Here is a 27,997-nt window from a genome sequence, read left to right on the forward strand (position 1 = left end):
ACACAGCCTCACCTCACAAGAGAGAAACCCAAGACACAGAAAGGGGTTACATACCACGGTTTAAGGCAGGTGGCAATGGGGACTAAGGACACTTAATTCTGGCCAAGCGCTCCTGTACTTTGTATCAGTTGTCCCTGTGTCTTGACTAGTGTCACTAGTAGTGGCCCTGAATATAGTTCTGGTCAGTTACAATGAAAGATATACAAGGGAGAACAGGATGTGTCCTCTGCATAGACTGGCCGGGAGAGCTAGCTAAGGAAAGGTTTGCATAGTGCAGGGTAGGGAGGAGCCTGAGGCCACTCATACTTTGAGAACCTCACTGAGAGCCTGTGGTTCCTAATGGCTAAGCACTCAGGAGAGTCTCCTCCAGAACAGAGCAGGGTGGGCTATGCCCAGGGCATGAGCCTCAGGATCTAGTGGCCCAGCTGCTTCTCCATAATTGAGACCCTCACTAACTCCAAGATCTTCTAACCCATAAGGTAAAAATAAGTAAAAGCTTTAACAACATGTTCTAGGAAGTCAGAACAGGGCCATGCAAAACTCAAACTTAGCCCTTTGGTGAAGAGCCAGAACTGTCCCTCTCCAGTGAGAAACAGAATCCACCCACACCAACAGCCCCTACTTGGCCAGCAAGAACACAGAGCCTTGCTACCTAGCCAGCGCTACCACCATGTATGGCAGGACCTGGAGGGAGTAAGTTACAGCCCTGCAGAGGTTGGTGCTGATGCTGAAGCCACAGGCTGCCCTAGACACCTCACAAGAGATCTCAACTGTCCCAGCTCTCTCAGACTTTTCAGAAGCCAATGGACACAAACTCTACACAGAGAACATGGCATTCCTTAGAGCTTTCTCAAAGATGAGAGGGAGGGGGAGCCAAAGCATGGAGCACAGACCTGCAAGGCGTTGATGAGCTGTCGGTCCTCCTGGCTTGTAAGGAACAAGGGTGTGATCCCTGCGTCAGAAAGCTTGAGTACAGCCTCTCGGAGCTGGGGGGATGCCCTGGTGGGCTTGTTGCTGAAGAAAACGGCCACTTTCCTCATCAGGAACCCACTCCTCACACGTTTGAATGTATTCCTGGCCACGAATGACATTGCGGTCTCCAGGCTCTGCTGCTTAGAGGTCAAGGCCACTTGGAGGTTCTGAATACTGTCTAAGAGGGCAGTCTTCTTCTTGGAGTCAGCAAACCGGATCTCTGTGGTCACCTCATTGTTATAGGTGACCACAGCCACGCGGGCACCCCGTGGACAGTTGCTCTCTGCAATGGTCAGATCTCCTACAATGCCCAGAAGCACCTCTCGCATCCGGCTGAAGGTGTCCTGAGTCACCCCCTCAGAGGTATCCAGGGCAAAGGCGAGTTCTGTTGGGAATACAGGGCACTCCAGGGGCCCTGTGGGAAATGAGGGTTCAGAGATAAGCCCTACTCACCTCAGAGGATCCGTCTCTCCTCAGAAGAATGTGAAATCACCAATACTCACCATAGCAGCAAGCTATAAAGGAAACAAAGAGAAGAGAGGATGAGAGCCAGGTCTGCAGGGTGAGCATGGTTTAAGGTGAAGGAAGGCATGATGTGCCCCAGGCAACAGAAGAGGGAGCACTTACGGCATTTGTCTCTGATGTTCTGGATGAGGGCGCATTGCTGGGGAGGAAATCAGAGTGTTAAGAAGAGCAGATGACAGGCGTGTAAGACAACAGTTCGCTCTGGACACACACTACTTACATCAACGGAGTCGCCTCGGTTGCCCTTGTGACCCTGTAAAACCAAGCAACAAAAGTCTCAGAGAGGAAGCAGATGGATGTGGTGTGGTTTAAGAAGGGAAAGGGGACGGGAGAAGTGAAGGTGGGCATACTCGAATCACAGCATGTGTGGAACTCAACGGCCTGTACAATGAGTGTGTGTTCAGAATTATAATAAGGGGCTGGAGAGATGACTCAGTGTCCTGAGTTCAATTCCCAGCAACTACATGGTGGTTCACAACCGTCTGTAATGGGATCTGATGTCCTCTTCTGGTGTGTTTGAAGATAGCTACAGTGTACTCGTATGCATAACATAAATAAGTAAATCTTTAAAAAAAACAAATAAGGAGAAAAATAAAGAAACAAAAAGGCCATTCTTTAGCCACAGGAACAGAATGGGAAGTAATAGAAATGTAGCAGACACTGCAGAGCCTTGAGCTCCCACGCCCCCTCTGTCTACATTGGATTCCACCACTGGAGCAGAAGAAGCCCTAAGAGGTGAGCTGGCTTTGAATAAGCGCTACTCCGCCCACCTGGTAGCTCATTGTTCACCCATGGCTCTAACCACAACCTTTCAACTACTCTGGGCAATCAAAACAGCTTCCCCTGCAGACACAGCGTCCTTTCTGATGCTCACTCTGCATAGCCTGCCCCTGAGGAAGCATAGGTAAGGGATTATCACTTTGTCCCCTCCATGTCAAAAGCACCTCATCCCCTAGGCACTAGGCACAGACTCATGACCGACTTCTGTGGTTTATCCCCATGTTTTGTCAACCTGATGGTCAAGCTTTGGAGATACTTGGCTGGGTTTCCCCGAAGCCGTTTCTCTCGGCTAGTGACCTGAAATGACTGGCTCAGCACACCTTGTTAACTGCATCACCCCTCAGCCTGCCTCCATCACATGCAAAAGCTCAGCCTTCTACCCTTGCCTTTGAGCAACCCAGTCCCTCAAAGTGGTTGGCCCACTCCTGGTTTGTCTTGTCCGTTCTTCCTCGAACCTCATGCATTTCAGTAGAGGGGCAAACCAAATATGGAAACTGATATATCAGTTTCCATGTAGTATCCGTGACAAAGATTCCTCCTGGGCTCTGGGGAACGCATGACTGATGGATTTTAAACACTGAGTCAGTGGCTCCCTTAGGAATTTTATAAACAAAGAAAGTGCCCCCAAAACCCAGATTTGGTCTTGTTGTGCAGCTTCTACATGGTGCAAGCAACTGTACTGCAGCTTGCTCTCTCTGAACAAACCTACAGTGAGAAATTATAAAGGCAAATATTATACTATTCCCCAGCTCACAGAATAGCATATAAAGCATAGTTCTAGCTCAATGGGAAACTGTTTGCCTGGTAGGAATGGGGCCTCCGGTTCAAATCTTAGTACCACAAAAAAAAAAAAAAAAAAAAAAAAATGCTACTTTTTTTTTTTTTTATGGTTCTAGGAAGAAAATTCAGGATCTTGCCCATGACAGGTACATGCTCTGCCACTGAGCTACCTTCCCGGTCCCCATAAAACATTTTCCAAAGTTTATTATTTCAAAACTCGTCTGCTTTTTATCCATTGCAGTGTCAGGAGGTAATAAGTTTAGTAAACAGATAACACATATGTAGGGGATTTTTTTTTTTTTGAGGAAAGAAGATGGTTGGGCATTTTCAGAGATTAGATGTAAGGAGCCCATCAGGCTTTCTCCCACCTAGTGACTTGTTAGCGATTGGATGGATACTTACAGATGGTCCTGGGTAACCAGGGTCTCCCTTTTGTCCAGTTGCCCCTGGAGGTCCTGAATTTCCCTAGAGGAGGTAAAAGATGGAACATTCTTAGCTCTGTAGGGAGAGTAGTGGTAGAAAGAATTTATTCCAAACTACCCATCACCAATGAGAAGTCTCCAAAATTCAGGTGAAAGGATAAAGGACCCCAAAGAGCTTCTTTGAGTCCCTATTCTGTACAGTCTGGCAGGCTTGCATAAGATACACGGTTGTCCCAAACCACCACTAAAATCCCTCTGAGTATCCAAGGGAGTAAGTAATTGCCAATCAGTTCATGGACATCACTCGCCTATTCAAAATGATCTATATGGACTGTCTTTACTGATCAAATCTACTGCATAGTTATTGTTATTAACTATATTTCTGGCTGAAAACAGCTGTGAGTAGCATTATTTATGTCTGGACTATGAATTGAGATTCTGTTTAATTAATGTTGGAGGGGAAGTGAATGATCATTAAAGAGAGAAATCTAGATTCAACCATGGTTAAAGTAAGAGAGATCTTATCAGCCAGGGAATGAGGAGCCTGTGGTCCAGGCATGGCTAGGGATGCTACAGGCTTCCTAAGAAGGCCTCATTAAGCCCGGATTCCTCACATCTGAATAGTCATTACACCATCCAGCTCAATACCTAAGCCTCCCCAGAACCATGATGGGGTAATCTGTGGGCTAATGACTTTTAAGACATGCCAGAGAAAGAGCTATCAAGCCCTCCCCGCAAGAGATCATGGCTGAAGGAGGGCAGGTACAGAACACAACCCTCATGGGCTGTGAGGACATTAATTTGAAGCTTGGAATTCCCTTCTGCCACCGGGGCTGTCACTGATCAGGCTGAGAAGGAAGAGGATGTTTTTTAAAAGTCTCAGCATCCCATAATGTGGCCATGAGTCTCCTCATTCCCACTCGCACACAGCAAGGCGTGGGCAAACTTACCCTTCGACCTCTGATGCCTTTGGGTCCTGGTGGTCCATCTGCCCCTGGCTCACCAGGGGTGCCCTGGGAAGAGAGCCAAGAAGTGACACATCAAGGTCTTCAACAGAAGGTCCTGCTAGAGGTGGGTGTCCCTGGGTAGGACTCCAACAGAGTGTCTGGAGCATAGTTTCTAAATAGTTAACAGGTTCACATCTACACATGGCTGCAGTGTTTTGGTGCTATTTACAGACAGCCTGGTTTTATGTCATCACTGGCATGACTGCCAAATGCGTTGTGGCATTTACAGGTCTCAGATTCTTCCTCTGTCCACATAACTAACAAGCACCATGGACAGCAAGCACTGCCAACTCTGTCCACACAGGAGGGAGCATCTTAGAATGCTCAGACTTTCCCAGCATGGCTTTGTCATGAGTGGCAGACCCAAGACTAAAGCTGGGGTACTCTGACTTCAGCTCATGGGACAGCTCAGGCTTATCCAGAAACCATGCAGACACCCCATTACTCCAATCACTCACCTTTGGTCCCGGATACCCAGGGAAGCCTCTTTCTCCCTGTAAAAGACAACAAACACCTCAGTATCAGGTCCCAACTTAAAGCCATCAATTCTAATACAAGATGTCAGAAGCCATTCTTGATGACTCGCAACAATGAGGGCGTCTCTAGAAGCTTCAACAGATACGTACTTTTTTGCCTCTGCGTCCTTCACTGCCAACCCCATCTCTCCCGTCATCTCCCTAAGAGGAATAGAGACGGTGTTACCGCAAGCCATTGCATCAGACACTTCACATCCACCATGTCACATTCTCCCCTCAACAGAGGGGGAGTGCATGAGTGTTTGGGGACCAAAGGGCAAGAGAAAGAAGCCTCCATCTCTGTGCCCTCTTCCACAAGTGTGAACAAAGTCGTGTTTGTAGAGATACTCAGATCTATGTGAGGATTATCTGTGAGTCTCTCTCAAAACAGGAATTCTGAACTTAACCTCTCAGATATCCTGAGTCTTTTGTGCGAAGGTCTTACTCTCCAGTCCCCAACCCCTTCTTGTCCTAGACTGACACCCCTTCCAGACAGCCTTCCTCCAAACCCCTGGGCTCTGTATCCTCAGCTATGTGCCCACCATTGTGTGAGGCATTCACAGTGAACGCTGTTAACTGTCCCACAATGAGAAGAACGTGTTGGGAAGACATATCAGTATTTTAAAGCTTGAGATTATAATGATCTGGTGTCTGGTTCTTTTATGGAATCTTCAGGAAGAGCGACTCATTTTAGGAAAACTCCCAATAGCCTATAGATTTCCTTTTCACTCACAAAGCTGCCAGGGAAATAAAACTCATTTTGAAATAAGCAGCTTTTACCACTGTCAGCCATATTCTCAATCATCCAAACAGAGCTGCAAACCTCTCCAAGTCTAAGGTGCTTTCTGCGTCGTTCATCCCAGTCAGTGAGCCCCATAGGTCACCAGGTGGCCTTACCGTCTCTCCTCGAGGTCCACGGTTCCCGATGCTTCCCTTCGGCCCTGGCTCTCCTGGCTCACCCTATATGGGGAGAACAAGGATGCCTCGCTAAGTGGAGGCCAGCTCATGGGGACCCAAGCTCCACACTTGCTGTACTGATGTCGGGGGTAGTGATGTCTAGGGATAGGTGCCTCATATGTCATCTTTTAGGTTTCCGTGAAATCAAATTTTAATCATAATAAGCCAAGCACAGCAAGACAAGTGCCACATGCTGTCTCACACATGAAGCGGCAAAGGCTGACATCATGAGAGAGTGGACACCCATGATTGGTAGGGACAGAGCATAATTGTGTAACAGGTACCAGCATGCAGTTTAGGCAGGAGGAATGATCTAGTGGGCACTGTGGATGACTCTAGTTTACAACAACTTATTACATATTCAGAAGAGAGAGTTTCAAGTGCCCCCAATGCAAAGAAACACCCATTTCTATGACCTTACCATTATATGTATTATGAAATTATCACACACATTGTGCCCTATAAACGGCCACTGCTATACACATATTTTTAAAATGCTAAATGCAGGGGCTGGTGAAATGGCTCAGGAAGTAAAAGGGCTTTTGCTGCCAAGCCTGACAACCTGAGTTCAAGCCCCAAATTCCATGTGGTGGAACAAGAGAACCAAATCCCACCAAACTGTCTAATGACTTTTACATATCCAGTATGGTATGTATACAACCACACACATAATAGATAGACAGACAGGCAGGCAGGCAGGCAGGCAGGCAGGCAGGCAGGCAGGCAGGCAGACAGACAGACAGACAGACGGACAGACAGACAGACAGACAGACAGATTAAAAAACTTAGTAAAAATCCAATAATAAAACAAATTACTGATGTGTGTGTGTGTGTGTGTGTGTGTGTGTGTGTGTGTGTGTGTGTGTGTGATCTCACCATGTGGACCAGGCTGACCTCAAACTTAGAGTAATCCTCCTGCCCCAAGTTCTGACCAAGTGCTGAGGTTACAGGCCTGAGCCACCACAGGTGGCTCTGCATCTGCCCTTTCTGTTTGTTTCATTTGGGGAGGGGTGTTTTGGGACCTCTATATAGTCTTAGCTGTCCTGGAACTCACTATGTATAGCAGGTTGGTCTGAAATTCACTGAGACACACCTGCCTCTGCCTTCCAAGTGCTGGGATTAAAGGCATGGACCACCACTAGTTGTAACATGCGTATGTGAACAGTGGGGGAAATTGGGGTTGTGTCTGTGACCATTGATGCACAGGGCTTAGGTTGAAGGTAAAGAGGCAGAGGAGAGGGCAGGCAACAGGGAGGTGGCAGCACTTAGTTCAGCAAAGCCCTACTGTTCCCCAGACAAACCTTCCTCCCCAGCGGACCAGTTCTGCCACGTTCTCCAGGAGCCCCAGCCGTACCTCCGCCTCCCTGTAAGGCAAGGAAAGGGATGTTCATGAAGCAACAACTGTCCAGACTAAAGACCCTGACTGTCCCCAGTCACAGGCCAGGCTCACCCACAAGTCCCAAGCACTTAATGATGCCCAGCACTGCCCACTTAAGCCCACAGAGTCACAGAGCGACTCCTGCAGACTCCACACCGTCAGCCACCCCCACACCAGCCCCACCAGCCAACACAGTCCAGTTGCTACACTCAGATGCTTACTCGAGGTCCGGGAATTCCTTGTTCCCCAATCAGGCCTGGGGGACCAATGGGACCAGGTGGGCCCTAGGGAGGAAAAGGTCATGTCACAGGTGAGTGCGGTTGATCTGAGTCTCAGTAACCAGAGTGGTAACAACCCAAATGCCAAGTAACCAGTGAATGAAAAAGGCTGTTCTTCATCCATGTGATGGACTATTACTCAGCCAGTGAGAGGAAAACCACTATGTCAGCTGCCAGAACATGTCCTGAATTCAGGGAACTATACTATGTGAAAGAAGCCAAACATAAAATCCACCTATCAAGTGATACCATTTATATGAAATGTCCAGAACAGGCAAATCCACGAAGACAGGGAGACCAGTGTGGGCCAGAGGTAGGGAGCATCAGGGTTGGGTTGAGGGTTACTGGGGTGGGGAGGGGCAGTAAAGAGGAGGGGCAGTAGGGATTAGGGGCAGCTGGGGTGGGGCAGTAGGAATGGAGGGCAATAGGGATGGAGGGCACTAGGGGTTAAATGTGACAGATGTTAGGGAGACAGGTGTGGGGTCTATAAGGGTGAGGGGAGATGTGGGAATGGCAGAGGTGGAGGAGGACAATTTGGGGTTGATGGGGGCCCCAGAGGTAGAAAGCAATAGACGGCAACTATACATTGCCTCCTTTGGGGTTAATAAAACATTTTAAAATTATTACACAATACAGTGAGTGCTCTGAGTGCTATGGAATCATCGCTAGAGGCAGAATCTGTGTCACGTGACCATCGCCTTAATTTAAGACAAAGCCACCAAGGGTCTAGGAGATACTATAAGGCACGTGTCATGCCAGGATACCGACCTGTGAACCTCTGGTACCCTGCTCGCCTTCGAAGCCTGGCTGGCCAGGACCGCCTCTGTTGCCCTTGGAAACAAGACAAGCAGGTAAACAAAACCAGCTCTCTGCTCTGGACTGGGGAAAGGGGACCCTCACACAGGTCAGCAGCCTGTCTCTCTAAGCCTGCACAAATTGTCACTCGCCTGTTTCACGGGACAGCTTTGATAAATAAGGATGTTTTGCACTGAATTCTCTCTGGCACAGGCAAGATAATGGGACACACACGGACATTCCTGGCAGAGAGCTTCCCAGACATCTGAGGCCGGTCAGCCTTTTCCCTTCCCTCCCCTCACTCCAGAAACCACATGAAACACCTTCTATCTATCGTAGAAGAGGCTGAGTTTGAGCGAATGATAGGGAAAAGGGAGGGTTCTATAAACTGTTGGCCAGGGACACTACCTTAATCCCTGGGCTGACTGTGTCCAGGAGACTCCTGGAAGTCTAGGTAAGAGACAAGAGACATGCCAAGCCAATCCGGCGGCCTACCTTAGCTCCTGCAGGGCCCCTTCGGCCAGAGCCACCCTGTGGAAGAAGGCACATGTCTTGAGGGGGAGATGTGGATGCTGAATCCTGACATATGTATCCACCCACTGTAGTGCAAACTCCATGCCAGAGACTAGTCCCTACACCTAGGAGGCTGGTGCGCACATCCCTCCTCCCCACTCCCCAGCAGTTTCTACTTCTATGCTGTGCCTGTGAGTTACTCCAGTGAACAGTTGGGAATGACTTCTGACCTGCCAAGGAAAATAATGGCTTCTGGCTGCAGAATCCCAGCCAGTTCCCAGAGAAGAATGAGAAACAGGAATGCCAACCTGCCCATTGCTCTAACTTAGCAGAGTTGAGATGCTTCACTGCTGTGAAGGGAGTCCTGGGCTCTCAACCCTCCCAGCCAAACACAACAAGAGCAACCCCAGCGCACACACGTGAACCTGAAAGTTGGGCTCATGTCTTGGCAGCTTCTTGTGGATGTTCCAGAGGTGAGCCTTAGTTTGAAAATGTGAGCCGGCTGCAGGAGGACCCAGGGATTCCCCACCTCATGAATGTTCCAGAGGAGAGTTGGGGGAGGGAATCTGCGGGCATGCTAAGCTGTCTCTGCAAGGCCAGAGACTTGGTCAACCTAAGAGTCACATTCCCTACCCCTAGGGGGATCAGCCCAGCATTTGGCCACTCTGCAGCCACCACAGTGCTGGCCTCCTTCCTGGGGTCGGTGTAATCACTGAGAACTGCTCGGGGTCCTGCACAGAGCAGCAACCAAGCCCTTCCCCTCCCTAAGGAACATGCTCTTCCATCAGGCTCCTGCCTCACTGCTCAGTGGCAGCCTGCAGAGGCCAGAAGAGGCAGCTGAGAAGGCTCTAACACCCTGGAGCACATCTTGGTCTGTGTCTGGCATAGCAGAGAGAAAAGTGACAAAAGGCCTCTCTGTTGGTCCTCACCCTGAGGCAAATTTACTGTGTTCCACCTCCTTCCACTTAGTGAGCCTCTAAATTGATTCCAACAGGAGTTTCTGCCTCACCCCATGGTAGCGAACATGACCTTACCCTCAGCTGGACTTTCAGTCATGTCCTCAGACCATTTTGAGAGCAGTGTTACAAAAGCGTGTAGAACAGTTCTTGTCTCTGTGTGGCTTAACCATATTAACCTACCGCCACACCCCAGACCTACACTCATGCAGAGGAACAAACTCAAGCCTATTTGCTAAGCATTTGGCGGACTGGGCTAGCTTTCAAGTCTGTTCAAACTTTTGAAGGTAATAATTTAATTTTTGTTTTTAAAAAGTTAGAAGCCACTTGAGCACAAGGGAGTCACTCCTCTGGGAAGCCTCATACCTCAGGAACTCTCTGTGATGGTCAGCTACTGAGCCCAGCAATGCTGAGGACCCTGTCCTGAGCAGTCCACCCCTGCCCCCCATGCTTTCTGCTCTGTTCATTTCTGAGCAGAGACCCACCCTAGGCACCCACTAACTTCCTGGACTCCCCTAAGGATTGTAACCTCCTGGCCTCTTCATCCTCTTCTTCGATGCTACTAGGACCCTGCTCTTTGCTTACTTGGGCCCTGCTTACTTGGGCCCTTTCAAGCAGCTTCATACAGGATTACAGACTTCACCTTGGCTTCTGAATTCCTTCAGTGAGTATGGAACAAGCTTTTCAGCGAAACACACTCCAGAATGTATTGGAAACACAAAAGCTAAGCCACACTGCTCAGTTCCCTTCTGTGAGTGGCACAAATACAGAAGTAATTATATGGGCTACAGAAATCTGTTTCTTCATCCTTCTTCTCATTGTCTCCCCCACCAGCCAGAATTAACATTTCCATTCTGATGTTTTAGCTACTTAGTGGGCAAGAGTTGGTCAAATACTTGAAAACAGCAGATACCTTTTTTTTTTTAAAGTGTTCAATGTTCTCTACAGAGGGAAAGGACAAAGGACTGAAGGAGAGAGAAAAGACTGAGGGAAGGTAAGCGATGGGTGCTAGAGGAAGCTAAGAATGAAAATGTCCTATCAGCAACAGATCTGGTGTAAAGACCCACATCTTGCCTCCCTCCCTCCCTCCATGGGAAGACAAGCATGAATGCCGTGCTCACTACCCATGCTCCCTGAACTCTTCAGACAAACAATCTAGGGCAGCAACATTAAGTCAAAGGCAAAAGCCTACTTATTTTATATTGACACAAATGGCCTTGTTTTTAGTATTGCCTGTACAGCATAAAGTAGACAAATGGTTTCAGGAATGGCTTTACCCACCCCCCCCCCAGCCCCTGGTAGGGAGCTGGACCATAGCAGAGTACCAGGCACTGTGCACCAGTCACTTGCCACTGAGCAGAACCCAACATCCCAAGGTACTTACATCCTTCCCAGGGTCTCCTGGGCTGCCAGGGATGCCATCTCTGCCTGGGAGACCCTGAAGTGGGGGTAAAAAGTTAACATGAAATTCTCACCTGCAGAGAAGCACATTAAACCCCAGAGTGTGTTTCTGGAGACACGGGGTGGAGGGGTCTATCCCCAGGAGAGGGTCTGTTTACAGGAGGACAGAGCTCCAGGCACTCCTGGGAAGCATCAGGCTTGGTAGGGTCACTGTCACCCCTTTAAGACTTTGGCTTCACTAGAGCTCTCTACACACAGCTGCAGGGCACAACAGCTGCCTTCGAGCAGCCCTGATGCCCAGTCCCACAGGGGCTGCCTTTCCAGGCACAGTGCCAGCCTTGGGAGACATTGCTGCTGGTCTCACAGACTCTGAAGTTCATGGGGGCTGCAGCTGGTGACGCAGGAATGATGTGAGAGTCAGTTTGCCGCCCTGGCACATAGGGTCTCTGGGTATGGATCACTGTACCATGGGGCCGATGTCTCCCGTCTCTCCTTTGGGTCCTCTCTGCTGGCTGTCCCGTCCTGAGTCACCCTGAAAACAACAGGATTTGTCCAATGAGCCCCATATAAGGAAAGCTGCAGCTATTTGAATTCTTAGTATCAGATTGAAGGGAAGGCTTTCAAAGGCAGTCCTTTAAGCCATTTCCTATCCAGCTAATACCCAGAGTCTAAAGGTGGCCCCAGTGGAGTAGCACAAATCCTTCCCTCCTGGGGACACTCAGCCTCACATTCCATCCTCTCCCACAGAGGAGGTGACCTGCAGAACAGGTCATCTCAGCAGTGGTCCTTTGCTTAAAGGGTTTACAAATGTGTGAACCAGAAATCTGCATAGGACACATCCTAAGGCAAGCATGTCCAGAAGGCATCTCAGGAAGACCCTTAAAGATGCACCTACTGAGTGACTTGAAAACCCTTGTTGTATTGGAAACAAACCATCCCAATGATCTCCAAATTGAAAGGACAGGATAAATCTTGTATTTTATCAGCAATTTCAAAATGTAAATGACCCCTTTTCTCTTTCCTCATAAGCCTCCTCCCGTTAAATCCAAAATCAAGATATCTTCCTTACCGGGTCACCTCGAATCCCGACATCTCCTCTCTCGCCTTTGTCTCCTTTGGGACCTTTGTCACCCTAAATCAATCACACAGTGGAAGTTTAAAACTAGATATTTCTGGTAACAAGTATTTTAGTGAGTATTTGAGATCTATAACATGATGCCATGATACATACATACATACATATATACATACATACACACACATATACATACATATATGTACATTGTATATATATGGGTGGTTGCTATGGTGAAGAAAATGATTGTATCTATTGTCCCATTACTTTGTTTCTGTGATCAATTAGTTGGTGCCTGCTATTCCAACCAGAATTTCTAATACAGTGATGTTTGCTAACTATAACCTTCAAGCTGCACCTTAGACCTCTACGTTGTTCATCAAAATCACGTTCCTCATTTTGTAAGTCTCATCAGAACACTTGTTGCCATTTTTCCATTTGGCATGAAACTTGAAAAGATCCCTTATTTTCTAAGATTTATTTTCTTTATAAGTATGTATATGTGTCTATGTGTGTGTAGACCTGAGTGCAGTATCTGCAGAGGCCAGAAGGGGGCATCATATCTCCCAGAGTGGGAGTTACAGGCAGTTGTGAAACATTCAGTCAGAGAGCTAGGAACTGAATTGGGGTCCTCCGTATGATCAATATATGTTTTTAACCACTGAGCCATCTCTTTAGTTCCCAAATCATGTCAAAATATTTCTGATGTGTTTGGCTAGTCCACAAATGTTTCCTGGAGAGCCTCTCAGCCCCAGGCATTGAGAAATGTGTTTTCAACCAAACAAACTCAGTCACCACCCTGTAGGGCATGCTTTCCAACAAGGAAATGACATATAGGGTATCACAGTTGAGAGGGGACATCACTCATACATCTACCAGGAAACCATGGGAAGAGTGATAACTGGTCGCTGGCGAAGGGAGAAAAGAGCACACCTACCCTTCTTCCAGGACTCCCCTTTTCTCCAGATGAACCAGGCAGCCCCTTGTCTCCCTGTAAAGACAATGAGAGTGGATTGTACAAAGTGGTGACAGCTCCATGGACTGCTGGTGACCAGGACCTCGGGAATAGAAGAAGTTGGGACGTGGGAGTTAAAAGCACCCACCTCTTCACCATCCAGACCATCCAAGCCGATTTCTCCCAATTCACCCTGAGTAGAAAAGGGCAGACAGTGAGTGGAACAAGTTATCCCAGCAAGGGAAAAGAATCATCAGAGGAGTTGTCATTAAAACAAACAAATGTTTTAGTACCTTCTCTCCTGGGAATCCTCGAGAACCCTGGAAGGTAAGGGGACAGCAGAAACATGAGTGATATAGAGCTAGTTCCTCGGGACAGAAGCCAAGGGATGCCCCTTCACCTGTGTCTGAGTAGCCCCAGTTCTGAGGATCTATACATTAAACATACATTCTGGCTTGCCTCCTCTCTCACTGCCAGCTGGCATATTATTAAGTGAATTTGCCTGGAGGTGAACACTTGGGTGGTCTTTCTCCCTGGAAAGGAAAGGCAACTCCAAAGACAGAAGGCCAGTTTCATAATTTGCAGTGGGCTGGTCCTTCCCTTCTCAGCCCTGCTCTCAAATCAGCAAGGAGCAGACCCTGGAATCCTGCGCAGTTTTTTCCCCAACCTCTTTCCCCGGCTCCTCCCAGGGCCTGGCCAGAACCTTGCCTTCACGACTGACTCCTGGCTGCTAAATGTTTCCATAGAAAACTATGTCTCCACCCAGACTCCTTTCCAGTGATAGTCTGTGCTCTGGACTCCTGACCCACCCAGTGCAGAGCTACCTTCGGCGAGAGACCCTGGCTACTGGGCTCTGGGCATGGAGATCCCCCAGCTTGCTACCCTCCCTCCCCGAGGCCCATGAAGACCTCATATCCTCCCAGCATGCTCTGCGCTGACTCCCTTACATATGAATCCATACCATACCTTCACTCCCCTCTGGCCTGGGCAGCCCTGGAAACCTTGTGTGCCATTCACACCAGGTGGACCTCGCTCACCCTGTAAAGAGAACAAAGGCACTTTGCAAGTTGGAATCCATTGTTTGCCATCTCTTCTAACTCTCTCTCTCTCTCTCTCTCTCTCTCTCTCTCTCTCTCTCTCTCTCTCTCAAAGAATAGCATGCAGCACACAGAGGGCTTCACTGTAAGCAGGCTACATGTACCAACTTCCTCACCACCACCACCCCCCAGCTCCTGACTAAGCAAGAATTCACAACTTCACAGGCTGGGGAGTAGACTCTGGGATGGTTGCAGTGTCCGGGGGTACTGTTCTTTCCTCTGACCATTGCACTGTATTGTCATGGTTTCCAGCTGTCCCATGGCAACAGGGCCACCACTGACATCCTTATCTGGTCTGGACACCTGAAGACCTCGCTTACTCCCCCAGGATCCCCTCCATTCCATAGCCCAGAGAAGGGCCTTGTCCTATGGTCCCAGAGCCTCGCAGACTTACCAGAGTCTCACTACATAATAGTTTAGCAGCTTACCATCCTCCTGCCCCAGCCTCTCAAAGCTGGGACTAGCAGTGCATAAACCACTGACTTCTGCTCAGACACTTAGTGGGCACTGGGCACACCATGCCTCACCTTCCTCCACTCTGAAACAGAGCAAGTCTCCCCATGCACTCCGCACACACATACTCCTCACATTCAAAGAACCTCACTGTCCTTAGTGTGGGAAAGAAAGGAAAATGGTTACATAAGTTAAGAGAAAAATCTTTCTCCTCATGAGAACGCCCTGGCCACCAGACAGGCTACAAACTCCACCATCCAGTCCCCACATGGGAAGAACAGGAAGCAGTAAAAACTCAAGGGGCGGGAAGCTTTTACTCACAGGTCCGCCTTCGTCTCCCGGGTAGCCTCGGTAGCCATCTTCCCCAGAGATACCCTGAAATAAAACACATGGGTCCCCATGTCACCATGTTTTTCATAAAGCGTCACAGCAGTGCCTTGCTCAGTGGAGCTGTGGTGACACAAAGCGTGACAGTGGGCGTTGCTTCGAGCTGAGCATGCTCCTACTCACTCTCTATTCATTGATGATCTTCCCATTGGGATAACTAAGGCTCTTTCTTTTCCCAGAGAGCTGTGGCTCACTTTTAAGGTAACTGCTAAGGGTCCCACTGACCCACATTGTGAGGCTGCCAAGGTATGCTCGGGTTTTCACATTGTTTTATGGAATGACAGACCCACATGTTAAAGAGCAGACCGTCCCATCCAGTGGAAGAGGGAAACGTAGCAGGTGCTTGGGCCATCTCCATCACCAGCAAGACACTAGGGATATTGGTCAGTGAGAAGTACCTTGGAGCCCAGAACTGGCAATATGGCCAGGGTCCTTCTGCCTCTCTCATATCCATCCAGTCACCCAGCCAAATACTGTCAGACCACAAGTCTAGCCTGTGGTGTGAAGTCTAGCCTGTGGTGTAAAGTCTAGCCTATGGTGTGAAGAGTACCATTGCCATACCTTTGGCCCGATGCTGCCAATGGGCCCTCTGTCTCCCCTCTCTCCAGAGCACTTGCATGGAACCCCACAGCAAGCTTTCTCAGCAATATTGTCCTGCCAGGAAAAAAGTAAATAAATATCAAAAAGAGAAAACAGGGAAGCACCAAGGGGCTGCGATTAGTCTCAATCTGCCACAGTGAGCTACCTCATGCCACTCCCTCAAAGGCCAGGTACAGCTGAGGGCTCAGCTCTTCCCATAGGGTGGGAAGTCATTGGTGGAAGAGAAAAGAAAAATCAACTGTGATCATTCTTATCCTAAACTAGGCTCATTTTCCAGACGTTTCTAATACAGACATTCAAGGTTTGGATTTTCAGTATAACCTCTGTGGTGGTTTGAATAGGCATGGTCCCCATAGAATCACTTGTTTAAATGCTTGGCCCATGAGAAATGGCACTGTTAGGAGGTGTGGGTGTGGCCTTGTTGGAGGAAGTGTGTCTCTGTGGGGGTGGGCTTTGAGGTCTCCTATGCTCAGGCTCTGCTCAGTAACAGTCTCTTCCTTGCCGCCTGTGGATCAACGTATAGGACTGTCAGCTCCTTCTCCAGCACCATGCCTGCCTGCCTGCACACTGCCATTTTCCCTGCCTTGGTGATAATGGACTGAACTTCTTAAACTGTAAACCAGCCCCAATGAAGTGCCGTCATTTAAAAGAGTTGCCTTGGTCATGGGTCTCTTCACAGCAATGAAACCCTAACTAAGACAACCTCCCCATGTCCAAACCTCAAATATAAAATCCAATCAACACATTGAAGCAACCTGAGGTCAAAGAGCAGTCTAAATTAGAAATCAACACCTTGCGGTTCTCTGAGCCACAGTTGGGATGGTGGAAATCAGGACTTGCCTGAGGGAGTCCCTGGAGAAGCCAGGGGTAGGCAGCACGTGGGGCCCTGGGCTCTGAGCCAGGACCTCCACAATCTGGGTCACCAGCCACCTCTGTATCCCTGCCTTGCCAAGCCCCTGACCTTACACATCCCAAACACAGTGCCATTCACTGAATTAGTGTTGACTGTGTGCGCTCTCCCCTGTTCTAGCCTGAAGCTGCTTCTACCCAATAAAAACACCCCGGTTTTTAAGACAGAAAGAGGAAGAGAGGGCAGCACTCCCTCCCACCCTTACAGCCTTAGTCACACTATCTGAGAATCCCTGGCCACACCCCCACCCAACTCCCCATCCCAGGAGGCAACTGCTCTCACTGAGAGAAGAGCCCAGGAAGGGAGTCAGGGAGAGGAGTTCTCCACCTGCTCGTTGGCTCCATCTCTTTCCCTGCATATTCTCGACTCCATCATGGACAAAGGCAGATGGCATATTCAGGACTCATACAGCAATAAAGCAAGCCTTGACGGAGTCTGTGATAAATCCGTATGCCCTTCCCCCAGTCACCAGGCCAGTAAGACATCTGGCTTTGCTGTCTTGAGATGCCAAAAATTTCAAACTGTGTATATGTGTGTGTGTGTGTGTGTGTGTGTAAAACTCTTTAAAAGATACAAAGACTCACAAGCTGCTCTGCCAGTTCATAGTCTAAGTCAAGCAGGTTGAGCCTCAGGGGCCTGTCATACATGAAGCCCCGCCCGAACTCCAGATGCATCAGCTGCTCCAGGTTAGCCACACGTTCAAGACCCACCAGGATCAGGGCTTGGGCACCTGTGAGAAAGGAACCATTTAACGCACCTCACCTAGGCACTGGAGAGCTGGGTGTCACTTTTTCCTGGCTCTGGTTTTACTCTGTTGGGTGATTTGGGGGAGCGGGGAGGAAATGTTGTTCAGCTCTATTTTTTCATTTTGGTAGGGGAATGCAAGTGTCTTGTGCACACAGGGCAGTCAGAGGATAACCTTCAGGAATTCGTTTCTCCATCTACCCTTGGAAAGTGAACTCAGGTTAACAGGCTAGGCCGTGGTTGACTTTCCCCACTGACCGTCTCTCTGGTCCATGTTGTTCACTTTCTGGTGGTCCAGGGATCAAACCACCAAACTGGGAACATGAAGTTTGCATGCTATGCACACTTCCCACATCCGAGGTGTATCCCCAGCCCTTTATATCATTATTTTTAGAGAAAATGTCACAGTTAAATATTTGCTATAATTTACATGTGTTTAATGAAAGCAATGTGCTTTGTGGAACAGTTGGGATTCTGAAGTCCTCTGAGTAGCTGAAGTGACATCTGTGACACCACTCCACCTCTGACCCTGCAGACTGGGAAGTGTGCCATGGGAAGAACTGAAGCATTAACACATCTAAAGTCAGGCCACAGCAGTGTCCACTCCACTGTTTGGGGAAGGATGAGCTAATAAATAGAATGTGCTTAGATGGGTCTGGAGAGATGGCTCCAGTGGCTAAGTCTGTGCTCTACTCTGGAAAATGCCCCAGGTTCCGTTCCAAGCACCCACAATGGGTAGCTCACGACTGTCTGTATCTCTAGTTCCAAGAGATCCAATGCTCTCCTCAGCCTCTGAGGACACCTGAACACACTTGGTATACACACACATACACACATACACACACACACACACACACACGATAGGCAGACAGACAGACAGACCGACAGACAGATAAATAAGTCTTCTTTAAAGATAATGTGCTTGGATAGCTCTGCTTCCTTAACTTCTTAGCAGTGGCTCTCAACCTTCCTAATGCTGCAACCCTTTAATATGGTTCTTCATGTTGCTGTGACCTCAGTCATCAAATTAATTTTGTTGTCACCTCATAACTGTAATCTTGCTGTTATGAATCATAGTGTAAAAATCTGATATGCCAAGAATCTGATATGTGCTACCCCTATGAAAGGGTTCTTAGCGCCCCCAGAGGGGTCGTGACCCACAGGTTGAGAACCTTGGCTCTAGAGCCTTTGGCATTGGCAACTGTTTGGTAATGAGCACTGGGATGTTCTCAAGCTCATGTACACAAGCAAGGCTGCTCATGTATCCATTGGCAAGTCTGCTTGAAAAGTGCCTGCATGGTTTATTTTATACTAATTATGTGCACATTAAGTTAAGCGATCAACACTGGTTGCATTATATTAATTTAGTGGCCTATATACTAAGCTGCGATCATTGCTAACTGATGGTGTGATGACTTTCTGCTCAGCTCATCCCTAGTGTCTGTGACGGCCTTGAATGAACTAACACTTGAACTCTTGCAAAAGCCTCATGCATTTTGGGTGTTCCTCCTGATCAGTGTGTCTGAAGCTAGCCTGGCACTAAAGCTGTTCCTGGCTCAGAAGTAACTTCAGTACCCTTATGTCACAATCCAAGCAGGGAAAGAAGGGCCAAGATAGCAGGACAAGAGTTTCTGATGGTCCACACCTCAGGATTGCATTGATGGATCTCTCTCAGTACAGTGGCCAGTCCGCCTCGGGCAGTCGGGAGGGGCTTCTCACACAGAGGGAGCCTGGGACCTACCTGCTTGCCGGAGTTCCTCAGATGCTCTGTTTAAGTCACCCATGTCTCCATCTGCTCCATCCGTGAAGTGAATGACTACCTGTAAGCAACAGAGGAGTCAAATCCCATCCATACTGCCAGGGAGCATCATAGACAGTTGGAAGGTTCAAATCCCTCCTCTACAGCCGAGGAGAATGGAGGCCAAGGCCAGGGGCAGTGTGGAGCATAAAGGAATGTACATCTGTGTTTGGTTGATATTCTAAAACTATAAGCAACAATGACAAGAAAAGTAGTTTATTGTATTCTCATCCTTATAAGATACAGTTTCTAGAAATTGTGTGTCTGCATGTGTGAGTGTGTACATGTGTATGTATGCATGTGTGTCCTAGGATGGCCTGTGTTCCCTCAAAAACTGACTTCCAGTGCCTTAGATGGCTGCACTTGAAGGCAGGACCTTAAGCAGCCAAGCTGTGTGAGATCTGAGTGGCCCCTAATCTAGTCCAACGGGTGACCTCCTGGGAGAAGATGACCGGGCCACAAGCAGCCAAAAGGATGACCATGTGAGGACCCAAGGAGAAGGCTGACATTTATAAGTCAGGCAGCCAGGCTTTGGAGCTAAGCTGCCCTGCCCAGGCCTTACTCGAGGTTGGCCTCCCAGCTTCCAGCACTGGGAGAAAGAAACCCTTGTGGTTTAAGGCACCGTGCCTGTGGTGTTTTGTTTGGCAGCGTTAGTATAAAAAAATACAGAGTGCACGTACTATAACATAGTGTGTGTGTGTGTGTGTGTGTGTGTGTGTGTGTGTGCATTGTGGTAAATGTGTCTGTTTTATATATGTGCAGTGTGGTGTGTGCATATATGTATATGTTATGTATATGTGCATTGTGGTGAGTGTGTATGTCTTATGTATGTACAGTATAGCGTGATGTGTGTATGTCTGTGTGTCTGTTATGTGTTTGTGCTATATGATGAGTGTATATGTTACGTGGCGGGGGCGGTATGGAGATGTGTGTAGTGTGGTTTGTGTTTTGTTGGGGTGGGGAAGGCTAAGAGAAGCTAACAAGAGGAAGAAGATATATAAAATTATGACCAGTCCTTAGCAAAGTAACTCTCCTTGAAGTCAGGTTCTAACAACCCTGGCCCACCCACTGTGATGGACACTAATCACTCAGGACAGACTCTAAGAAGGCAGAGAAGCTCAGAGCACTGCACGGGACTCCTGGCCCTGGCCTGCTTACCTTCACAGTATCAGGCGACGACTGCCTGAACTTGTTCTGGTACAACTTCAGCGTGTCAGCTGTGAGGACGTATGGGTGCTGACTGCGCATGTTGCGAAACTTCTCGAACAGCTCCGGCTGATACTCCGCAAAGTCAAAGGCCTCCACTGGCCCAGAGGGCGTGTTCGCCATCACGGATACCCTCACAGTGGGCAGCTGGTTGCCGCTGCAGCTGATCCTTTGTATCTGGCTGATTCTGTTCAAGATGATGTCCACCTTGGACTCAAGGCCCTTCTGACTCACAAACACATTCTGATCTCGAGATCCGTCAAACCCCAGAATGACTTCCAGATTGCAGGCTAGTGAAGAGAGGGGCAGGTAGAGAGCAAAATGAGATCTCCCACGTGGGAGCCCAGAGAAGCAAGGAGATCTGACTCTACCAGGATCCAAAGCTGTGGGCTATTTCAACATGGTTGCTCTTTTGTGGAGGGAGTTAGTTATTTGGGCAAATAGTGTACATCTGGTATTTACTCAAGTTGGTGTTTAAAATTGAAAGTACTTTCAGAACATAAATACCCCAATCCGAGCAACCGATCCAATAAACATATTGAGAGGCTTATCTATACTCCCAGCACCAGCCTATTCAGGAATTTCATGAATTCCAGGTCAGTCTAGGCTCCAAAATAGACTATGTCTCAAAAATATGCTTTTAAAGATAAGAGTCTAAACTATCTGGGGACTCAAATAGTGGGAGAAAAAAGCAAAGCTTATAAGACTTTGACTCTTATGAGTACTAAGGACACAAATAAATGTCCAAAGCAACCACAAGGCTGAGGAACCCTCAGGGCGGCACTAAGGCGGCTCTCAGCATCAGCAGGAAGAGGGAAGCTGTGCATGCAACAATTACCTTTGGAGACATCGGTCACACCAGGGCAGAGGGTCTCATGCATTGCATCATGCAGAGTCTCGAGCACTGTCTCACTCAGTTCGGACAGTTCCTGCACGCTGCCCACCCGGAAGGCTGTGGCACTGTTGGAGGCTATCTTGCCCACCTCCTCAGAGTCGATGTTCCTCACGCCAACGGCAAACACCTTGACACCTTTCTGGGTGAGAGCCAGGCTCGCATCCTGAGCATCCTCCACTGACTTCCCTCCCGTGATCACGAAGGCGATCTGAGGAACCCGCTCATCCAGGCGGCTACCAGCCTCTGGCACGAAGTGATTCCGCAGCAGGTGCTCGATGCCCACCCTGGTGTTGGCATGTCTCCCTCCTTTGTAGACGACTTTGTTGATGGCATCGATAATCTGCCTTTTGGTAGAAAAGTCCTTCAGGAAGAATTCATCTGTGGGGTCTGAGTTGTACTGGACCAGTCCCACTCTGATGGAATCGCCGTCTTCATAGACCGTGTCCACGATTTCAGATGCAAAACGGAGCACTTCCTGGAAACTGTCCCTCCTAAAATTGATGGAACCATCCAGCAGGAACACAATGTCGGCCTTCTTCTTCTCTACAAGGGAATCACAAGGAAAATGAGGAGAGCCCGGGCCTCCAAAAAATATGAATACACACAATGCAAATCCAAGTAACTAATGTCTCCACTACGAACCTGTGACCTCAGGTGTTTCAGAAAAATGTCACTGAACCTTACCTTTTTGGTCAAAAAGTAAAAGCTATCCTCTGGCAGGAATGAGGAAAGATGAATTAAGGGCAGAGCAAGGAAGGGCCTGAGGAGACCTACTATAGCATGGGAGACACCCCAGATTGTAGCAAGAGGAAGCCACTTTCCAGTTCTAGTCAGCTAATCAAGACTAGACCACTGTGGGAGATTGGGGACAGTATGAGGGATGCAAGATGTGCCGCCTAACTCTGAAGTGGCAGTTAAAGAACAAAGAGGGATTGTGGGTCCTTCAGAAAAGCCAGCACTGTTTGACTGCATGAGTGTCTGAATGAGCGTCACCCAGAGGAGCAAGGTAAGGGGGCGGGGGGAGTTGGAGGGACTGGGATTAGTCTCATAGGTGAAAATTGGAAACACGGAGAGGTTGCTGTAACTAGAACAATCCTGGTGACCATACCAGTCCAAAGAATAAAGTGTGCCTTGACCACAATACATAACTCACCACGAGGGTGAGTCACCTGACGCCAAGGCATGTCCAGTGGTGCACAGACTGACTGGCTCTAGCCAATGAATGTGATACCCCGAGACAGTGACCTCAAGCCTTTCAGTGGCCCGACAGTTAACCTCAGGAAAATTGAAGGATTGATGACCTTACACGTTGGGGGACATGTTTCCCTCTACAATTTCAAATGAACTATATCCCCCAGTATTTGGTTTCTAATATCTGCAGCCACAACCCTGAGAGGAGAGAATTATTACAAAGAAAGGGGTTAGTGTTTCATTCCAAACAGTTGACCCCACATTCGAGAACCGTGCGTCAAATGGCTCCTACCTGGCCGGGAAGGAGAAGGTAAATCTACCCCAGGAGGCTGAGGAGTAGCCCCAGAGGGTCCAAAGGAAAGCATGACCCTCTCTTCTATGTTGGGCAGCTCTCTGAATTCCCGAACTGTGAAGACCAGCCTGGGGTCATTGGTGATGGTTTGCAAGTCCGTCCTATCAATGTTCCGGTCTCCTATTCCTAAGCTCACGATCCCCGATGAGCTTATGACTTGGGCATGCCTGGCCACATCGTCCTGAGACTTCCCACCCAGGAATAAGACCAGGTGTTGAGGGACCCCATCTTCTATCCGGCTCCCAGCAGACTTCACAAAGAGGTTTCTTGCCACAAACTCCAGGGCTCTGCCAGTGTTTAGGGGAGATCCTCCTTTGAACCTCAGACGCCGTATGGCTTCAAGCACACTGTTCTGGGACTTGTGGGTCTTCAGGTAGAACTCAGGGAAGACATCATTGCTGAACTGCACGACCCCAATCCTCACTTTACTGGGACCAATGTTGAGTCTGCGAACAATCCTGCTGACAAAGTCTCGGATATGAGCGATGCCATCTGGCTTGACGGCATCAGAGCTGTCAATCAGAAAGACGATGTCAGCCGCATCGCTTTCAACCACTGTGGACAAAAGAGAGAGTGGAGTTTAGTTCTTTAGCAGCCCTGCTTTGACTCCCATTACATCAGCTTCTGGAACTTGTGTTTGTGGCACCCATGGTAACCCAACACTAAAGTGATATTCCAACACATGTGTTGAGCTTTTGTCAGTTAGTTGTTAAAAGTTGGGTTTTCCAGGTTGGTGGTACCTAACAACATACCTGGTGGTCTGAGTTCAACACTCAGATCCCAGAAAAGAAGAGAAATCACTCTTAAAAGTTGTTCTCTGGTATAAACACACACACACACACACACACACACACACACACTTTAAACAAAAAATTGGTATTCGAAATGCAGCTAATAACTACTTCAAATGTTTTAAGTCATCCAAAACTTTCTCTAAGGTAACTTTTTTTTCTGGTTTTGGCCTTGAGGCCTGGGTTACTACTAATTTAAAACTTATGGAGAGTGTTGAAAACTAATCCAATATTACCAAAGCCACAGGATTATGAATCACCAGAGAGACTGGGATCGCTGGGGCCAGCATCTTCATCATAGGAAAAGAGAAAGACAACTGCCCTCGCTTGGCTGCCATGCCCAGCTCTAAGATGAACCCCATGTGGCTCTTCAGCGTTTGTTGCTGTCTTACCTCCATCCACGGGGGAAAGGGTTCCCACAATGCAATGCTGTATGCCAAGGGTCATGTTAACTGCTCCGGATATTGGCTTTCTTACATTACTTGGCTCTTGTTAAATTGTATTTTAGAGAATCCATAGCAATTATTAATTTTTTCTTTTTACTATTCTATTTTCTTTTTCCACATGACATGGTTTTTAACTGGTGGAAAACTCAAGACTGGGAATTTTTTTACTTTATCCTGAGGTGTTGTTTTGTTTTGGTTTTGTTTGTTTGTTTGTTTGTTTGTTTCACAAAATTGCCTGCAGACTGTTACACTAGGTCTATAAGAAACAGAAGTAATTGCATGTCCCATGCCCACATTAGCTCATTATGAATATGCAAATATACTAAGGTAGAAATGAATCCAAAATCTGAAGCAATTCTGGCCCCTAGCATTTTGAATTAAAGAGATTTAACTTGTATAAAATTAATCAGAATATCTTGGGAGAGACGAGCCACATTCTCCTGTTGGAGACTCCTGTTGAAGTTAAACTAAACTAATAGGTGGCCTTGGTGAATTTTGACCTGTTATTTGCTTTGATTCCTGGCTTTCACAGTGCAATGCTCCAAAGTGAAGTGCTGAGTGGTTACGAGATGCAGCCATCACTGAAGAAGAGGAAAGCTGGGGAGCTGAGCTGGGTCACAACCTTAGGGTCTCCTGCTGAGCACACCCCACCCCAGGACTTCAGCACCAGGCAGACTCTCACTATGATGGGATTAGATAAAGATAAGAGCATTCCACCAACTATGTCTAAATACAAACAGAAGAGTGCTGTCTAAGACCCCAAGGACGGCCCACAGCCCCTGTTCTGGTGACAGCTACACATTTCCAGTCTTTCCCAAAGTCTTCCTCCTTCCAGACAAGACTGATGGCAATGGCCACATGCAGAATTACCTCAGACTTCTATGAAACCCCAGATCCGGGCCAAGGAACCCCAGCTTTGAGCCTTTCACAGTATTCTCTAATACAAGCTCAAACCCTGTATGCCTTTCAGTGCCAGCCCCCATCTCCCTGCTCTGTACTGACAGAAAAAAGAGCCACCTAATTACAGTGTATCCTGCTATTCTTAGGCTGGTAGGGGAGACTTCATGAAAGCAAAGAAGGACTCTCCATTTTTAATTCTTTTATGTGCTGGTTGGTTTTTGACATAAACTAAAACCACTCTGAAAAGAGGGAAGGCTGGCCTCTGAGCAAGTCTTTGGGAGCATTTTCTCAATTTAATGATCAATGTGAGAGGACTAAGCCCACTGTGGGTGGTTCTACACCTAGGCAATTTGTCCTGGGTGGTATAAGAAAGCAAGCCAAGCAAGCCATGGCGAGCAAATCAGCAAGCAGCATTCCTTCATGGTTCTTGTCTCTGCTCTTTCTTGAGCTCTTACCCTGATTTCTCTCAATGATCAACTGTGGTCAGGACATATAAGCCAAATAAAAATAATTCTCTCCAAGGTGTTTTTGGTCCAGTGTTTAGCACAGCAAAAATGAAGCAAGCTAAGACACATTATTATAGGGCTCATTGAGCCTGGTTTATTTTATATCAAAAATACTGCAGCAGGAGATACACACATTTTCCTTTCTATTCCTCTGTCAGTGAACACTTGGGTTGGTCCATTTACTCACTGTTACACAGAGTGCTGAAGTACACACTCTGGTATGTTGATCTGGAGTCTTTCAAATAAGTACTCAGAAGTGGGATATCCAGATTGTATGAAGACTTCTTCCCAGTTTTTTGAGAAACCTCCATAAAGGTCTCCATCGTGGCTAAACCAGCTTACACTCCCGCCAGGCACACAGGAGCGCACCGATTTGTCCATACTTCACCAGCATTTGCTATTCTTTTTTTTTTTTCTTTATGGTCATTGTGGCTGGGGTAAGAATCTCAAGAAAATGTGGTTTACACACACACAGTGGAACTCTTTTTCAGCCATGAAGAACAAAGTGACTGACATTGTTTTCAGGAAAGTGGATGCACCTAAGTTAATGTTAAGGGAGTCACACCAGTCTCAGAAGGACAATCTTCTCTTATTTGTGGTTTCTAGAGTTTATAAAAATACAACAAGCCATAGAGGTCTATATGACACAAAAGATCAAAGTTAACTTGTCTAGGACAGTGCTTCTCAACCGAGGGATCATGACCCCTTTGAGGGTTTGAACGACCCTTTCACGGGAGTTGCTCAAGACCATCAGAAAACACAGATATTTACATTAATATTCATAATGGTAGCAGCATTACAGGTATGAAATAGCAAAGAAAATAATTGTACAGTTGGGGGACTACCACAGCGTGGGAAACTATATTAAAGGGTCACTGCATTAGGAAGGTTGAGAACCACCTATCTAGAAAAGCAAAGAAGAGGAAGAAAAGGGAAAGTAGCTAATATGGGGAGATGTGCTCAGCCTACAGTATATACTAGTGCTAAAACGTTAACACACACACACACACAGAGAGAGAGAGAGAGAGAGAGAGAGAGAGAGAGAGAGAGAGGCACCTACTCATGCACACGCAAGCACGCATGCGCACACAAGCAGCCCACCCACCACCCACCACCCACCTCCCCACCTCCGCGAGCAGCCCTGCCTCCATGATTTTTACCTGAAGGGGGATATCGGGTACTGGCCAGGATCTGATTGATCTGCTGTGCGGTTAGAGTGGTGATGGGCGTCAGCAGCTTCTGCTCCAGTCTGGGCAGCTCCCTGAAGGTGCTCACGGAGTACACGTACTCAGGACTCAGGGAGATCTTCACCAGCTCCTCTTGGTCTGTGTGCCTGGCTATGGTGAGAGGGGCCACACCGAACTGCTTGAGTTCCACGGCTGAGTCGTCCACCTCATCGTCAGACTTCCCAGAGGAAATGAGGACTAGGAACTGTGGAACTCCCTCTTCTATCCGGCTCCCCAGTGGCCTCTGGAAGATGTTCTTCAGCACGTACTCCAGGGCATTTCCAATGTAGACCTGACTCCCACCCTTAGGTCGCAGCCTGCGCACAGCGTTCTGTACTTCATCCTTGCTGAAGTGGGCGTTCAGAGGAAACTCCATCTTGGAGTCCTCACTGAACTGGATGACGGCTACCCGGGTGGTGTCAAAGCCTATGTCCAGGTACTCAACCATCCTCTCAATCAGGGTACGGATGTACTGGAATTCAGGGCCAGCATTTCGGGATCCATCAATGAGAAAGACCACATCTTTCTTGCTGCCAACACCTGAAAAGCAGACATGACCATAGCTTCAGCTTCAAGGGTGCCAGACCCCAGTCACCCTTGAACCACTTCCTAGTCTGTCATTGGATCTGTGTCCCGTAGGTGAGAGACTCTAGTATCAGACACTATAGGGAAAACATCAAGCAAAGAAGCAAGTCCTGTGTATTTCCACATCTGAGCACCAGACAAAAGAAGAACCAGCCAGAGGCATGGAAAGGTGAGCCCAAGGGATGGAGAAACCAAAGAGTTGTGCCTACATCAGACTGGGGATGATGTTTTAGGAAGCAGGCATCAACTGTGGCAGACGGCCAGGGGACTCTGGAGAAAGCACTTTCTGAGGAAGGATGAGCAATGAACTGCACGGAAGGAGAGACTCTGAGCAGAGCACATGTAAGTGGTGCAGGCTCTTCCGTAGGGCACTGAGAGACCCGGTCTGAGCAATGCACACTTATGATGAGACAAATCATCCAGAACAGGGGAGAATGGGCACAGGAGTGATGGGGACAGAGCAGATGAGACATGAAGAGAGTGTGCTGAGCAAGTTCAAAGGGAAGGGCAGAAGTAGAGACAGGCCCTCCCAGGAAGAGAAAAGAAAAGAAAAGAAAAGAAGAGGAGAGGAGAGGAGAGGAGAGGAGAGGAGAGGAGAGGA

The 27,997-nt window shown here is 48.1% G+C and overlaps 1 protein-coding gene across 5 annotated transcripts in view; it reads right to left on the minus strand.

Moving 5' to 3' along the window:
- The window catches only part of Col6a3 (collagen type VI alpha 3 chain), a 76,684-nt gene that overhangs the window by 13,690 nt on the left and 34,997 nt on the right, over nucleotides 1–27,997 (minus strand). For all 5 annotated transcript variants that reach the window (XM_029479921.1, XM_029479920.1, XM_021161500.2 and 2 more), the window contains 28 exons: nucleotides 26,746–27,351; nucleotides 22,883–23,497; nucleotides 21,343–21,942; nucleotides 20,457–20,794; nucleotides 19,242–19,320; nucleotides 17,341–17,486; nucleotides 15,808–15,900; nucleotides 15,181–15,234; nucleotides 14,276–14,347; nucleotides 13,603–13,629; nucleotides 13,458–13,502; nucleotides 13,292–13,345; nucleotides 12,349–12,411; nucleotides 11,746–11,811; nucleotides 11,263–11,316; nucleotides 8,905–8,940; nucleotides 8,383–8,445; nucleotides 7,558–7,620; nucleotides 7,260–7,322; nucleotides 5,899–5,961; nucleotides 5,113–5,163; nucleotides 4,945–4,980; nucleotides 4,430–4,492; nucleotides 3,460–3,522; nucleotides 1,718–1,750; nucleotides 1,600–1,636; nucleotides 1,476–1,487; nucleotides 894–1,387 (listed from right to left, as the gene is read on the minus strand). In XM_029479921.1, coding sequence (XP_029335781.1) covers nucleotides 894–1,387; nucleotides 1,476–1,487; nucleotides 1,600–1,636; nucleotides 1,718–1,750; nucleotides 3,460–3,522; nucleotides 4,430–4,492; nucleotides 4,945–4,980; nucleotides 5,113–5,163; nucleotides 5,899–5,961; nucleotides 7,260–7,322; nucleotides 7,558–7,620; nucleotides 8,383–8,445; nucleotides 8,905–8,940; nucleotides 11,263–11,316; nucleotides 11,746–11,811; nucleotides 12,349–12,411; nucleotides 13,292–13,345; nucleotides 13,458–13,502; nucleotides 13,603–13,629; nucleotides 14,276–14,347; nucleotides 15,181–15,234; nucleotides 15,808–15,900; nucleotides 17,341–17,486; nucleotides 19,242–19,320; nucleotides 20,457–20,794; nucleotides 21,343–21,942; nucleotides 22,883–23,497; nucleotides 26,746–27,351 — 3,989 coding nt within the window. The remainder of the gene's footprint in view (nucleotides 1–893; nucleotides 1,388–1,475; nucleotides 1,488–1,599; nucleotides 1,637–1,717; nucleotides 1,751–3,459; nucleotides 3,523–4,429; nucleotides 4,493–4,944; nucleotides 4,981–5,112; nucleotides 5,164–5,898; nucleotides 5,962–7,259; nucleotides 7,323–7,557; nucleotides 7,621–8,382; nucleotides 8,446–8,904; nucleotides 8,941–11,262; nucleotides 11,317–11,745; nucleotides 11,812–12,348; nucleotides 12,412–13,291; nucleotides 13,346–13,457; nucleotides 13,503–13,602; nucleotides 13,630–14,275; nucleotides 14,348–15,180; nucleotides 15,235–15,807; nucleotides 15,901–17,340; nucleotides 17,487–19,241; nucleotides 19,321–20,456; nucleotides 20,795–21,342; nucleotides 21,943–22,882; nucleotides 23,498–26,745; nucleotides 27,352–27,997) is intronic.

The sequence above is a fragment of the Mus caroli genome, chromosome 1 (genome assembly GCF_900094665.2).
Source record: "Mus caroli chromosome 1, CAROLI_EIJ_v1.1, whole genome shotgun sequence".
In the NCBI taxonomy this organism is placed as follows: Eukaryota; Metazoa; Chordata; class Mammalia; order Rodentia; family Muridae; genus Mus; species Mus caroli.